The 12,656-nt window shown below is 39.6% G+C and overlaps 1 protein-coding gene across 5 annotated transcripts in view; it reads right to left on the reverse strand.

Annotated features, from left to right (window-relative positions):
• LOC122823984 (RNA-binding Raly-like protein) overlaps positions 1-12,656 on the reverse strand; it is a 111,749-nt gene that overhangs the window by 47,617 nt on the left and 51,476 nt on the right. For all 5 annotated transcript variants that reach the window (XM_044104110.1, XM_044104108.1, XM_044104107.1 and 2 more), the window contains one exon: positions 9,108-9,381. In XM_044104110.1, coding sequence (XP_043960045.1) covers positions 9,108-9,363 — 256 coding nt within the window. In that variant the 5' untranslated portion in view covers positions 9,364-9,381. The remainder of the gene's footprint in view (positions 1-9,107; positions 9,382-12,656) is intronic.

The following is a 12,656-nucleotide window of genomic DNA, read 5'->3' on the forward strand; positions in this document are numbered from 1 at the left end:
ATTACTTTCAACGCACATCGCTGAGACTCGTAGATAAAGTCCCAGCGAATGCATAACTCTTATGTTAATGTGCTTATTTCAATTACGTTATCCAGTCGTTGCCCAAATTCATGTCTGCTGTTCGATATTGCTTTGATTGCATAGAAGTCCGGCTCAATCAGCCTGTGACTCCTTCATCCGGCTGCATCAGTAAGCCCCGGTTGTGAACCTGAACTCTCAACAGCACACCAGCATCTTTGATTATGCAGAGATGAGAATTATACAGCTCCGAGATCCCTTGTCAGCTCAACGCCTCTCCAAGCTCGTCGTCTTCCTCTCCTTTGCTTCTACAGATAGATGTAATATTAATGAACGCTTGCAGGATGCTTGTTAGTCTCAATGTTAATCCTGTTTCAGGCCATCTACACCACCCAGCTCAGAGCGGACCCCCACAGGCCTACTTAGCAACTGCTATCAACTAGAAAATACCTCAGTCGGTTAAAGGAAAGATGAATTTCTCTGGAATCTGAGGTGGCGAGCTGGTCAGCTGGAAGATATTAGGACATGAATGAAAAGTGATGCATCATGAAAGGACCTAGCTGTGAACTTCATACGACAACTTTATCACCTTCACTAGTGCTTCAACACATTTTTAATATCAAAGACAGTTAGAGTAAAAAATATGCTACCCAAACTAACCTGGCCCTGTGGGAAAAAGTAATCATGAGGTAACTGAGTTTATTTTCATGTTTTACTATGAGAGCTTCAAAAATAAGAAATCACTTATATTGAATCTTGCCTAAAATATCTCAAAAAGCAACATATCATGTCTGGAGATGAAGAAATCCATGAACAGATGAGAAAGTCATTGACATAAGAACTTTACAAGAACATTTATAAGGTTTTGGACCATTGACGTGCACCGAGGCACTAACTTAATCAAAGTCATAAGATCCTCTGCATGTTATTGTTTACATAGGGAAATTTCGCACATGCGGACAACATTGAAGGGCAAAAAGACTATATTTCACAAGCCATCCATAGCCATGCTGCCATGGTAGAATAATTCCATTAACTCAATGAAACTTGGAAATATAGATATTAATTTAGTGCTATGCTGTACAGCAAACTGTGCAGCATAGCAACCTGTTGAAGTACAACTCAAACCACCTTTTTCTCTCTTTCTGTTTCAGCCAAGCTACACGTAGACTCGTTGCGTGTAGCTTCACTTATTTACTGTATGACTAGCTCGTTGTTACTCTGTCTTACTCTGCAGCTGTGGATTCACAATGTCTGGGATCATGACCGCCCCCTGCCAGGAGGCAAGAAAACTGCCTGCCTCACCTCGAATCTGTTCTCTGCCGTTTCTGATCGCTCCTCAGCACACAAAACACGTTACACACACAGTTGGTGACAAAAACCACTGTACATTATATACATCTTCCATCCCCCATTCGTTGCTGATGCCATTCCAAAGTTAAAAACGTCACAAAACTTTCCTTGATCGAGCTGCTCTTGACATTCAAAATGGTATTGCAGTTGTAAGTTTTTAAGAATTTTGAATTAATATGAGTTATAGCAACATTTAATTCCCCTTTGGGATCAATGAAGTGTTTTTGGAATGAATTTGAATAACAGCCCAAATGTGCACAACATAAATTCAGCAAGCAATGGGAGCAATAATCATCAACCGTTTAGCTTTGTTAGCAAGACATGGTCTGCTTGCAAAAAGGCAAAATGTGAAAGAAACCAAACACAAAAGAAAAGTCTTCTTTTGGTCTGGACCAAACAAGCAGACTGAAGGTTTTCCTAGTGTGAATACACCCTTAATTCTGATAAAGCAGATTCATACATAGTTAAGTTATACTTCAAATATTCTAAGTATATACCTCCATTACATGTTTTAGATGAATTTGCACACAGAAAATGCAGCTGAAACAAACAGCCAGACCACCAGAACCTGTAGAGCCCGTAGAGTCGACTCTGATTCACAGCTCAGTGTTTCTCTACTGTTGAAACCTCGGTTTCTAATCAGAGAATTAGCCGCAGTGTCTGATGCCCAAATCCACACGGTAATCCATCTCACTTCCAGTCCACACAGTGGCTCTGGCCCAGCAAAGCATTTTGCCAGCATGTATGAAGCAGAGACAGAAAAAAAAAGAAGAAAAAAAAGCATCTTGCAGCCAAGGTAAATAGCAAACCGTAATAGCAAGCTTGATCGTTACAGCAGAAAAAGAAGCTTTGGTTTGGCATGACTATGAACCTGTGTGCAACTCGATACCTGGTGTTATATCTAGAGGCTTTTGTTAAGGACCTGGTCAGGTTAACTGTGCATTCAACGTCTGGGCCTCTCCTTCAGAGCGTGATTAATGAGGAAGCAGACAGACAACCGGGGTGCATTCTAATCACCCACAAGGACACAGAAAGATAGCAAGAGGGACTAAGAGCGGAAGGAGAAGAAATAGATTACATATTGATATAGCAATTTGTGGGGAGTAGTTCTTTTCTTTAATCGAATGAGGCACAAAGCTGAATTCTCGCATGGCTTCCTGCACACACATGCTCAGATGCATTAAATATTCCTATGGCCTCGGAGGCAAAGGAAGGGACATGAAAGATACCGAGACTTCCTCGTGGGGTTAGCTTTGGCACGGCTCAGTCCAGCAGATCAGGAGGAATTGGCCCATCTCGCTGCAACGCCCACAGGGACTCTCACTCACGGCTGTTCATGCTTCAAAAAACTGGCACTCAAAGTTAAGTTAGTGAAGTGTGCAGCCATTGTAGACACCCTTTGAATTATCCGCACAAATATCAAAGCGGGGAGCGAGCCTGTGAATGCTGTTGGTGAAAATGGAAAGACTTACAACAGCCAGGTGGAGAAGACGAAGGAGGATTGGGCTGGATCGACATTAAAGAAGAAATCCCCCCGGGCTGTGGCGCTCACGCAATGTTAAGCCTGTGATATTTATTCACTGAGTCACACGAGTTTTATACCGAGGTGCTGCATTTTTCATTGCTGCCTCAACTGCCTAATATTTGTCTAGGTAAGTAGCCATTTCTTTTAAACTGTCTTTTCATCTTGCAATCATTTTACAAGTGAATTTGGTGTCATACTGAAGGAGATGGGCCCAGATCAATATCTTTTTCACAAGGCAAATCAGTAAAGTCACATGAAGCTGCGATAACTTTTATTATGTCAGTCTCTTGCTATGTTGTGGACCAAGATTTCTTTAAACCTCAATGTCTGCAAGGACGCAAACCCAACTTTTGATTTTATTTTATAACTTTTAATGAGGAGAAATACGGCGGTGATGGAAAGCAACCGTTAACCATAATGACAGGCAGCCCTCGCTGTAACCGCGGATTAGCAGCCAACATTTTTTACCAGAAGACTAAATTCATATACTTTATAAGTAAGCATGATTAGAAAGATATCAAATGTCGCATTATGGAGAAGGTAAGCGTCTAACCATTGGTAACCATGGAGACAATGCCGGACCAACATGTAGCATAGCATGTATGGAAAAAAACGGTTAGCATCTTGTCTTTTGTACGATTTTAAGGCTGCTCTGGTTTAGGGGGAAATGGTGTTCATGACATAGTGATATAAATCACGTGTTGTGAATTCAGGCAGTCTGTAATTTAGTCAACACGTCAGGACCGAGGAGTTACGGGTCGGTTTCTAAGCTAGCTGTTTCCAACTTTTGTAAACACCGCCGTCTATAAGCCCCAACCAGGAGTGTTACGTTCACAGACAAATTAGCTCAACTCGAACAAGTAGAAGCCATGAATAAACTGGAAAAAAATAACTTAGGAAAACAATTTCAGTCGCTCTGTTCAATACTCCCGACCCTCACTTCCAACGTCCATCATGGAGCCTTGAATGATTAAGTGATGTAGTTGCAAAGGGTCAATAGAAAGTGTCACCTATTTCCACAAAGCTAGTTCTTGGAGCTCCCACCTCACACGCACCTCCCCCATTCAACTCCTCCAGACTAGCAGCAGCGATTACTAAACTCCTGTAACTGAGCATCTACTGAGCTTATCATGCAAACTAATTCTCAGTGCAACTTCTATCATGGAGCAGCACTGATGTGGGAGTATCAGAAAGGGTTTCTTAGAGAGATAAAGGCCAATTTTAAGGCGTCAGATATAGCTATATTTCTTTTATTTATACAGCAGTTTTATAACAACTGACGGTGACATAACCTGGTTGATTGTGGTGTAAACTGACACTATGCGAATAGAAAATACATAACCACATTTAAAGAAAACAAAAGTCAGATGATATATTTACTCTAGCAGTTTAAAATCATGCTTTGTGAAAAAACCTTGATCTAATTTTCGACAGCTCTTTTATTTAATACTCAAGTTAATTAAAGCAAGATTTTTCCAAAAGATTTTGAAAAGTCATTGTTTGTGACAATTCTTTGTGTAAGGGTTTGCTTTAAAAGCTTGTTAATAATGAGGTAGTAAGTGTGACTATATACGCCATTCAGTTGCATACTCCTTGAATTTTCTGCCACTACCTGCCTCTGCTCATTCCTCTGCTGCTTACTCGTATAGTTCACTCTCAGGATCCTGCTTGCTATGCATCCTGTTGGCCCAAAATGACGATTGATTGCAGTGCCACTGCGTTTGTAATCCGCTTAGGATGGATTTTGCATCTAAATCACTTTATTATTTATGTGCCCAACTCTTGCCAATGCCATTTGGAGGCAGGATGATTGGTGATCCATCACACATTATCCTTCACTGTGGTCATTAATATTGTAATGGGATGGACCTTCACCATGAAACTTCCAGGTGAAGGGAATGCAGATCTCTTTAGGGAGGGTCAAGCTACTCAAAATAAGTCCACATCAGACAGATTATCATGCCTTGCTACTATAAAAGACAGGCTCTCTGGAGATGTTGCTAGAGGCCGAATCGTTCCGGTTTGCACAGTTCCTTTCACCTTTACACAAGGCCTCTCAGAAAAATGTAGGATGCTATTCTTTCATTGTCCTTTTCCATCAGGACTTCAATCACCTCCTGCCAATCACTCATCGGCCGGCTCAGGGCAGACACACAAAAAGCCACAACAAGACACGGCTGTAATAACCACCTTCAGAAATGGTAAAAACAAGACTGAAGCTCATTTCACCATAAATGAGACCAGAAGCTCCAGCAGTATTTGCTGAGAGCGCATGAAGCAGTGTGTTTAACATCAATTAACACAGAAAAAGTCTAAAAATGTTGAAAAACGGATTTTAATTCATGTAATTTGAGATTGAATGAGGTTTCTATTTTGTTCAGATCAGCAGTTTTTCCAAGTAAAATATTTTATTATCACTGCAGAAGCCCTATAAATCTAATGTATTGCAAAAGCAAGCAATAAAAGGCAGAAGGTTATCATATTGCCATTTTTTCTTCATATTTAGCTATCATTGAACAAGACTTTCTTGTAATGGTAAAACTTTCTGGAGGTTGTAATATTTTTGGGGGACCTTGGTTGGTTGCTGTTTTACTCATTTTCTGACTATTGTAACTATTCCGACCAAAGATTATAATTTCTTCAGACACAAACGGTGTTGAGAGACCAATTTGGATCGCATCTAACAGCACTTGGTAAGCAGAAGTTTGTCCCATAATGCTGTTAACAGTTATCTTGGGTTTAAGAAGCATCCAGTCTGATCAGAAGGAAAGTACCAAAGCCGATCAGTCACCTCCCTCCTCAGTCATAGGATCCAAGTGAACATGTAGTCATGTCCGAGTTGAGGTTTATTATGTACCCATATCTTTCCTGTGCAATTCTGGTCAATTCTCATCTTCCTACAGTGCTCTGTTGGTGCTTTCTCCCATTCACTTGGATTTCTCCCGAAGAATTTCTATCAGAGAAAAGAAGGAAATGTTGAGAATGATGATGTCAATTTTATGACATTTTTTGTAGTTTTACTAGTAGCAGCAGAGGAAGAGAACAAAGCCTTTCAGTCCATGTTGGTCATCCTTCCAAATATTGAATTAATGTCAACAGCTATCTTGTTCGGATCTCTTTATAGTGGAGGCAAATTCTAATAAACTTCAAAGCATCCAATTGGCACATCACATACATCTTTGGCCAAAAGGTAGCAAATGGATAAACGTTTAAATCTAAAATTAGTCCATACCTCCACTGGGTAATTGTTTTGTCTCTGGATGAAGCAAAGCGTAGAATAATGTGCCATTTTACACAGTCTAATACTAATGCAGTCCAAAAGGAATTTATTTTAAGTTCAATCGCACATCTTTAGTAGTTTGTAAATGTGTAGGAAGATGAATCTAGGACTGTGGTTATATCTAACAAACTAAATTAAAAGCAGACTTAAAAAGGCTGCACATTTCTATCAAAATACATAATCATCTTACTAAACAATTTGCTTATTACCGAAAAATGTTTGTTTACATCACATAGGCTTCTGATTTTTTTTTTTTGTTGAGTTTTTCATTTGGTTACATTTATAGATTTCTTTAACTGTATATTTTAGAGAGAGATGCATTTAAAAATATCTTACATCTTGCCTCATGCAAAGTACAATCTTCACCACAGAGGAGCAAAATGCTATTCAGTATAGCATTACACATAGCATTATTTAGTAATGAAAGTTGTTTTCTGAATCCAAGCTATGACGTCATTAACTCCTCTTCATACTTGACGGAGTAATGGACCATAGAGGTTTTCATTCAGCGCCAGTGGAAGGAGGTGCTTCCAGCTGTGTTACTGTAGAATATTTCATCCTGTTCTTCATCCTGATGCAGACAAACACATTCAGTTTCCACGCAGTCTCATTTCCAGTGGTGGGAGCATGCGATGACTCTGCAGTCTTATGTGTCACTGAGAGGAGAGGCACTTTTTAGTTTGTGTTTCTGAGCTCCTGAAAACAATTTCTGAAGTCAAAACAGCTGCTTCCTTTTCTAAAAAGTGCTTTTTCCACCTTTTTCTGCCTTCGGTCTGACTGAACTCAGTAAACATGCTCAATAATGTCTTGAAATCGAAAAATATGAGCGCTGTCCCTTCAGAAACAACAATATACGAGCTTACCTTTGAAACCGGCATGCAATCAACTTGCAAGTAATAACACTTTAATGAAATGTTTTTGTGCTAGAAGCCGCATCCTTTGCAGAGGTCCTTCCTCGACCCAAATCATTATATAGCCGATTCATTTCTCCACTGTGTTATTATTAGAAGGATCAGCTTGAGAGGATGAGGCCGAGTGTGGCTTTAATTGTCAATTAAGGACGTATCTCCCATCCCTGCCCCCGCCACCTAACTTGTAGATTGACTAATACGGAGAGGACGGAATCCCCTTGTTGGTGTGAACCAAACTCACTGGGGATAAAAGCACTTTCAATTCTATTTACTTTCTCAAATAATAAATGAAAAGAAAAAGCAGGCAATAAAACACGAGGAATGCAGAAGGACTTTTGCAAAGAAATCACAAGCTTTCCTGCTGCATGTTAGTTTCTGTCTTTTTATTGGTAAATATTACTTTTATACCAGCTGGTTTAGTTCTGGTGTCTGTTTTGGCAACAGCATTTCTAACATCAGCAAGTAAAAGGGATTGTTTTGATTTTTTAAGTGAGTTTCTGGTAAAACGTTATGACCATAAACATTATTTGTGCAGGTTTCAGTAAGGTGGATATATGGGTGGAGCGCCAATGAAATTTAAAAATACAGAGTGATATGTGTGAAGTGTTTATTCGTGGTAATTATGATGATCATGTCTAATGAAAACCTGAAATTCAGTTTTTGAGAAAATTATATTACGTAAAACCAGCAAAGGATATTTTGAATCATAAATGTTTTGGCCAACACAATCAAGCAGACAGTCATTGACACAATGACAGAAAGTAACAAAAGGTTCCTACTAAAGAAGATAGCTGTTCACAGAGTACTGTATCTAAAGACTATTAAAGGAAAGTTAATTGGATGGAAAAACTGGAACAAAAGCACCAGCAACCTGAGCTGCCATAAGTCTTACTAAAATAACTGAACAGTGGACAACCAACATTCACAACTGCCCATGAATAATGTACCATAATGTAAGATACCACCTGAACAAACAAAACGTCATCAAAATATAAAGAGGAGCAAAAGCTCTTTAAAAGCTACATTATGTAACTTTTAAAGAATATTTTTTTACATATTTATTAAACTTTTACTATGTTCTAATGAGATACAATATGAGACAGATTCTCTGTGAAAAGATCAAGCTCTTCTGTGAGCTTCCAGAAATATACAGCTCCCCGTCAGAAACAACCAATCAGAGCCAAGAGGTGGGTCTTAGCGCTGTTAGTCATCCTCATGTACTCTCTACTAAATGTGATAGTGGCAGAGACACAAAGCAACGTTTTACAAAACTGTTTATCTGCTGTCATTGTGGCCATGCTAACTAGTCTGGTTAGCATGGAAGAAGCTGTATCATACAAGAGGATGATTGATATCGCTAAGACCCTCCTTCTGGCTCTGATTGGTTGTTTCTAGTTAGTACTGGGAGAAGGCAGAGGAGCTTGATTTTATTTACATTTTATCTGTCTCATGAAAGTTATATACTCCAGCTTTAATTTTGGAGAGGAAAATCTGAACAACCAGGATTTTTTAATGCTTTCCAAATTTGTCTAATTTCTTTGGATATAATAAGAGAGAATAAATTGCAGCCTCAAAATACTCTGAAACAATCCGGTTCAAAGTCTGTGTGGAGGAGAAAAGGGAACTCTCACTGCAGCGATGTCCCAGGCCACTTAACATATCATGTTCTGCTCTAAATTGTTTGGTACGAGAGCTTTGACGTGCTGTTACCACATTGCTGTTTGGTAAATGATAAAATCAAGTCCCCCAAGTGGATGATTTACTCTTTCAGAGGGGATTTTCTCCAAAACAGCTTGACAACAAACAGACAGTTCAGTGGGTTCAGTACTTCAGAGACAATAGAGGTTCTAAACTTAAAGTCTGAGGAAAGCCTGAGGCATTTGGTGTTCTCAGGGGAGGCAGTCCTGTTCCCGGTTTGGCTGAAATGTTTTCTGTTTCAAGGGGAAAGTGCAGCAATGGCTGTAGTTCTCCACTCGCTCATTAGTTTCAAATGAAAACTGAAATGCAAGAAACGACTCACCTAGAGGCTGTCCAGCAATGATCCGGGCGTTTTCTCCTGCCACGGCAGCCCGGGCGTTCCTTTCGTTTATGTACTGTACAAACGCGTAACCTTTATGCACAGAGCAACCCACTATCTTCCCGTACTTGGCGAAGATGACCTCTATGTCGGTCTTCTTAACGATGGCTGTGTTGAGGTTCCCGATGAAGACTCTGGAGTTGAGGGAGCGAGGATCATTCTTATTGGTCACGTTGCTGGTCTGGGTTTTACCAGTCATTCTCCTCCAGTTGCCCTCCTGGGACACAGAGGAAGGAAGGAACGGAAGGGAAGAACTTTAGTGGCTGGACAGGCCAGCTCCAGCTTATTCTGCTCCTGAGAAAAATACACCAAGCATGTTTGATATTGAACAGCACAATCTTAAAATAAAATGTGAAATGTACCAAATGCTTTTAGCAGAGGGTGTCTAGGTTTGTTTTCTTAGGGGGATCAGGAAGGGGCACAAACTATAGAAGGGTGGCACACTAAATTAGCAATTTCATCTAAAGGCACTGATGTTTAGATTACATTGAATAGTGGGTTAAAAGTTGAATAACACAACTATTTATGTACCCAAACAAAATTAAATAAAAAATAAATTTTTCACACAGAGATCACTGCAGTGGACAGCTATCTAAAAGCCATTTTCTTATGTTTCCTGTAGATTTTTATGTTATAAATGCACACAACCACTGAAGTGGACACCAGTGCAACACACAATACACCATCAACTACTGGCCATCCACTTAAAATGCAATAAAATTTTGGTTAAATCCAATATGGCAGACAGACGAAAATGCAACTCAGAAGTATGCAGTTCAGGTAACAAAATAAAAAAATATTGTAACCCTGAAGTAACTTAGAGACTAATACTACTGGTGTATTTTCCAAATAACAACTTATTTTTTCCAAATAACTGTTTAATTGCCTCCTTTTCTCTTTTGAAGTGTTAATTGTGCAGTAGTATGAGGCTGCTTTTTCTTCTTCATATTAAATATAATAAAACCTGCCAATTGAAATTAGCCATTTGGCCACAATCTCAATTTATTTTGTTAGTTGGATCTTGAATCAGGTGGGATTTTGTGCTCAAAATGGCTTCCACAGGCTCCAGATACACTTTGCACTGGGAGTTTGTAGTTCTGATGGTTTATCTCTCATTAAATAAGTCAAACACATTGTACTGTGCAAAATCTGGTAATGAACAGAATCTCAGTGAGAAATACACCAACATCTCCTTCAGAACATTTAAATGATAATGAGATTGACAGAGAAACAAAGTAGCATGGAAATATAAACTTTTTTCAATATGCTATTTTTTTAAAATCTATTTACATTCAAACCTGAAAAAAAACAACTTTAAATTTCATTCAGACTTCTCCAGACTTTTTAGGATCTCTGCAAACTTCTCTGTTAAAGAAGAAGAGCAAAGAGTGGCATCATTTATTTCCAATCTTTTGTACACATTTTCACAGGAGATGCAATAGTTGAACAATCTGTCAGCTGATGAGCTAAATTTTACTGTAGCACTGCCTCCAAACTAACACTACTCTAGCAATTACATATTTCATTTTTATCCGTGTAACATGAAAAAGCCTGAGACTTCATGACACATGCTGAGTGTTTTGCCGGAAACTAAATGAAGTTAGACGCACTCTTGCTGAACGAGGGTCTTGTTAAGGATCCACTTTGGTTTCTGTAAATAATGTAAAGTGACACACGAGGTCATTGGCCAGTCAACTGTTTAACCATGCCACAGTGTTTTTTGCATGGCTGAAATGTTATTACTGGGTGACTGAGGGCAACACAAGAAGGAGCAACAATATGTGAATGTCGTGGTGGTTGTCTCTGCTTTGTGAGAAGCCAAACATAGAGGCCACCAGTTTGAAAGATTTCCTGTTTCAATGCTCGTATTGTTGTGTCCTTTTATCGAGTAAAAAATGAGGAGGCTGTAATTTGTGGTGCTGTTTTATTCAGACTTTTTGTTCGAGTCAACTCCACAGCAAACACCATCGTCTGCTTTTGTTAGAGCCCACTGCGATTATTTTTACTTTACTGGCTGTTTTCTTTTTCTTTATAACGGCATGAATGTTGTATTTTTATGATAGACGAGGAGCTGCAGGATCAGAAAAACTATTCCAGTCCATGGAAAGGATGCAACCTTACAGCTGTATCTGTGGTAGCTATTATTAAACCGATAGGAGCACGGATACAAGAAACTCTTCAATGCTTGTTTCACTTTAGCTGTAAAAATATAGGTTTTTATGACAGCTCATGCTCCCCGAATTGGATCCCTTTAGTGAATTAATCACTCAGAAGTGGTGTGGAGAAAACACTAAATATTCAATATTTACCTGCTCTGAGTCTCTGTTCCTGACACAGGGTGATAACAACTACTCAGCTTTGAGACTGAGAACCTAAATAATGGATCCAATCCTCAGCAAATAGGATTAGTAACCTAGGAAACACTGATGTTGGAATATCATGCTCACACAGACACACATTTCTCATACTTGTGTCTTTCTTCCTTTATTGCATACACTGTTTATGGTAAAACGACTCTTAGTTTATACAACTAGCCAAACAGTTTTCTCCTGTCAGGCACATACATTTTATTTTGATTTGTATTTTTTCCAACAGATAATTAGCTTTCTTTAACCCTCCGGGGAGAAATGTGGATTTAAGTGTATTTTGTAGCAGGAGACTGGAGACAATCTATCAATGCTAACTAATTTTAACAAAAATAGACAGTTGTGATTATTTGATTAATTTCTTTGTTGCAACACTGCTTGGGCTGCACAGTGGCGCAGTTGGTAGAGCTGTTGCCTTGCAGCAAGAAGGTCCTGGGTTCGATTCCCGGCCGGGGATCTTTCTGCATGGAGTTTGCATGTTCTCCCTGTGCATGGTGGGTTCTCTCCGGGTTCTCCGGCTTCTCCAGTCCAAAAACATGACTGTTAGGTTAATTGGGCTCTCTAAATTCTCCCTAGGTGTGAGTGTGTGTGTGAATGGTTGTGTGTCCTGTATGTCTCTGTGTTGCCCTGCGACAGACTGGCGACCTGTCAGGGTGTACCCCGCCTCTCGCCCGGAACGCAGCTGGAGATGTGTACCAGCAACCCTCCTGACCCCATTAGGGAAGAAGGGTGTAAGAAAATGGATGGATGGATGGATGGATGGGCAACACTGCTTTTTGGCAATAAATCTTACACCATTGGAAACCGACTTATTTCTAATTGGTGCCACATTTCTAGGGGAAGGACTTCCTCGGTTGCGCCCATAAAAACCTTGATAAATCCTCACTGCCAACTGATTTAAGTTAATAAAGGGGACATAAAGATATCAAAATATCAATGTGAGAAAGTAACTGCCTCCTTTATTAAAACAAGAAATGATTGATTAACCATGCTTCTTTTAATAAGCCGAGGTTGATTTTTGCAGGCGGTGTGGTTCTGTGATGGACAGCCTTCAGAGGGTAAAGTTTCCTTTCTGGGTTGGAGATGATGTGCAGAAGTTCCCAGATTAAGAGGAAGATAATGGAGG

This window comes from Gambusia affinis, linkage group LG21 (assembly GCF_019740435.1).
Source record: "Gambusia affinis linkage group LG21, SWU_Gaff_1.0, whole genome shotgun sequence".
Lineage (NCBI taxonomy): Eukaryota > Metazoa > Chordata > Actinopteri > Cyprinodontiformes > Poeciliidae > Gambusia > Gambusia affinis.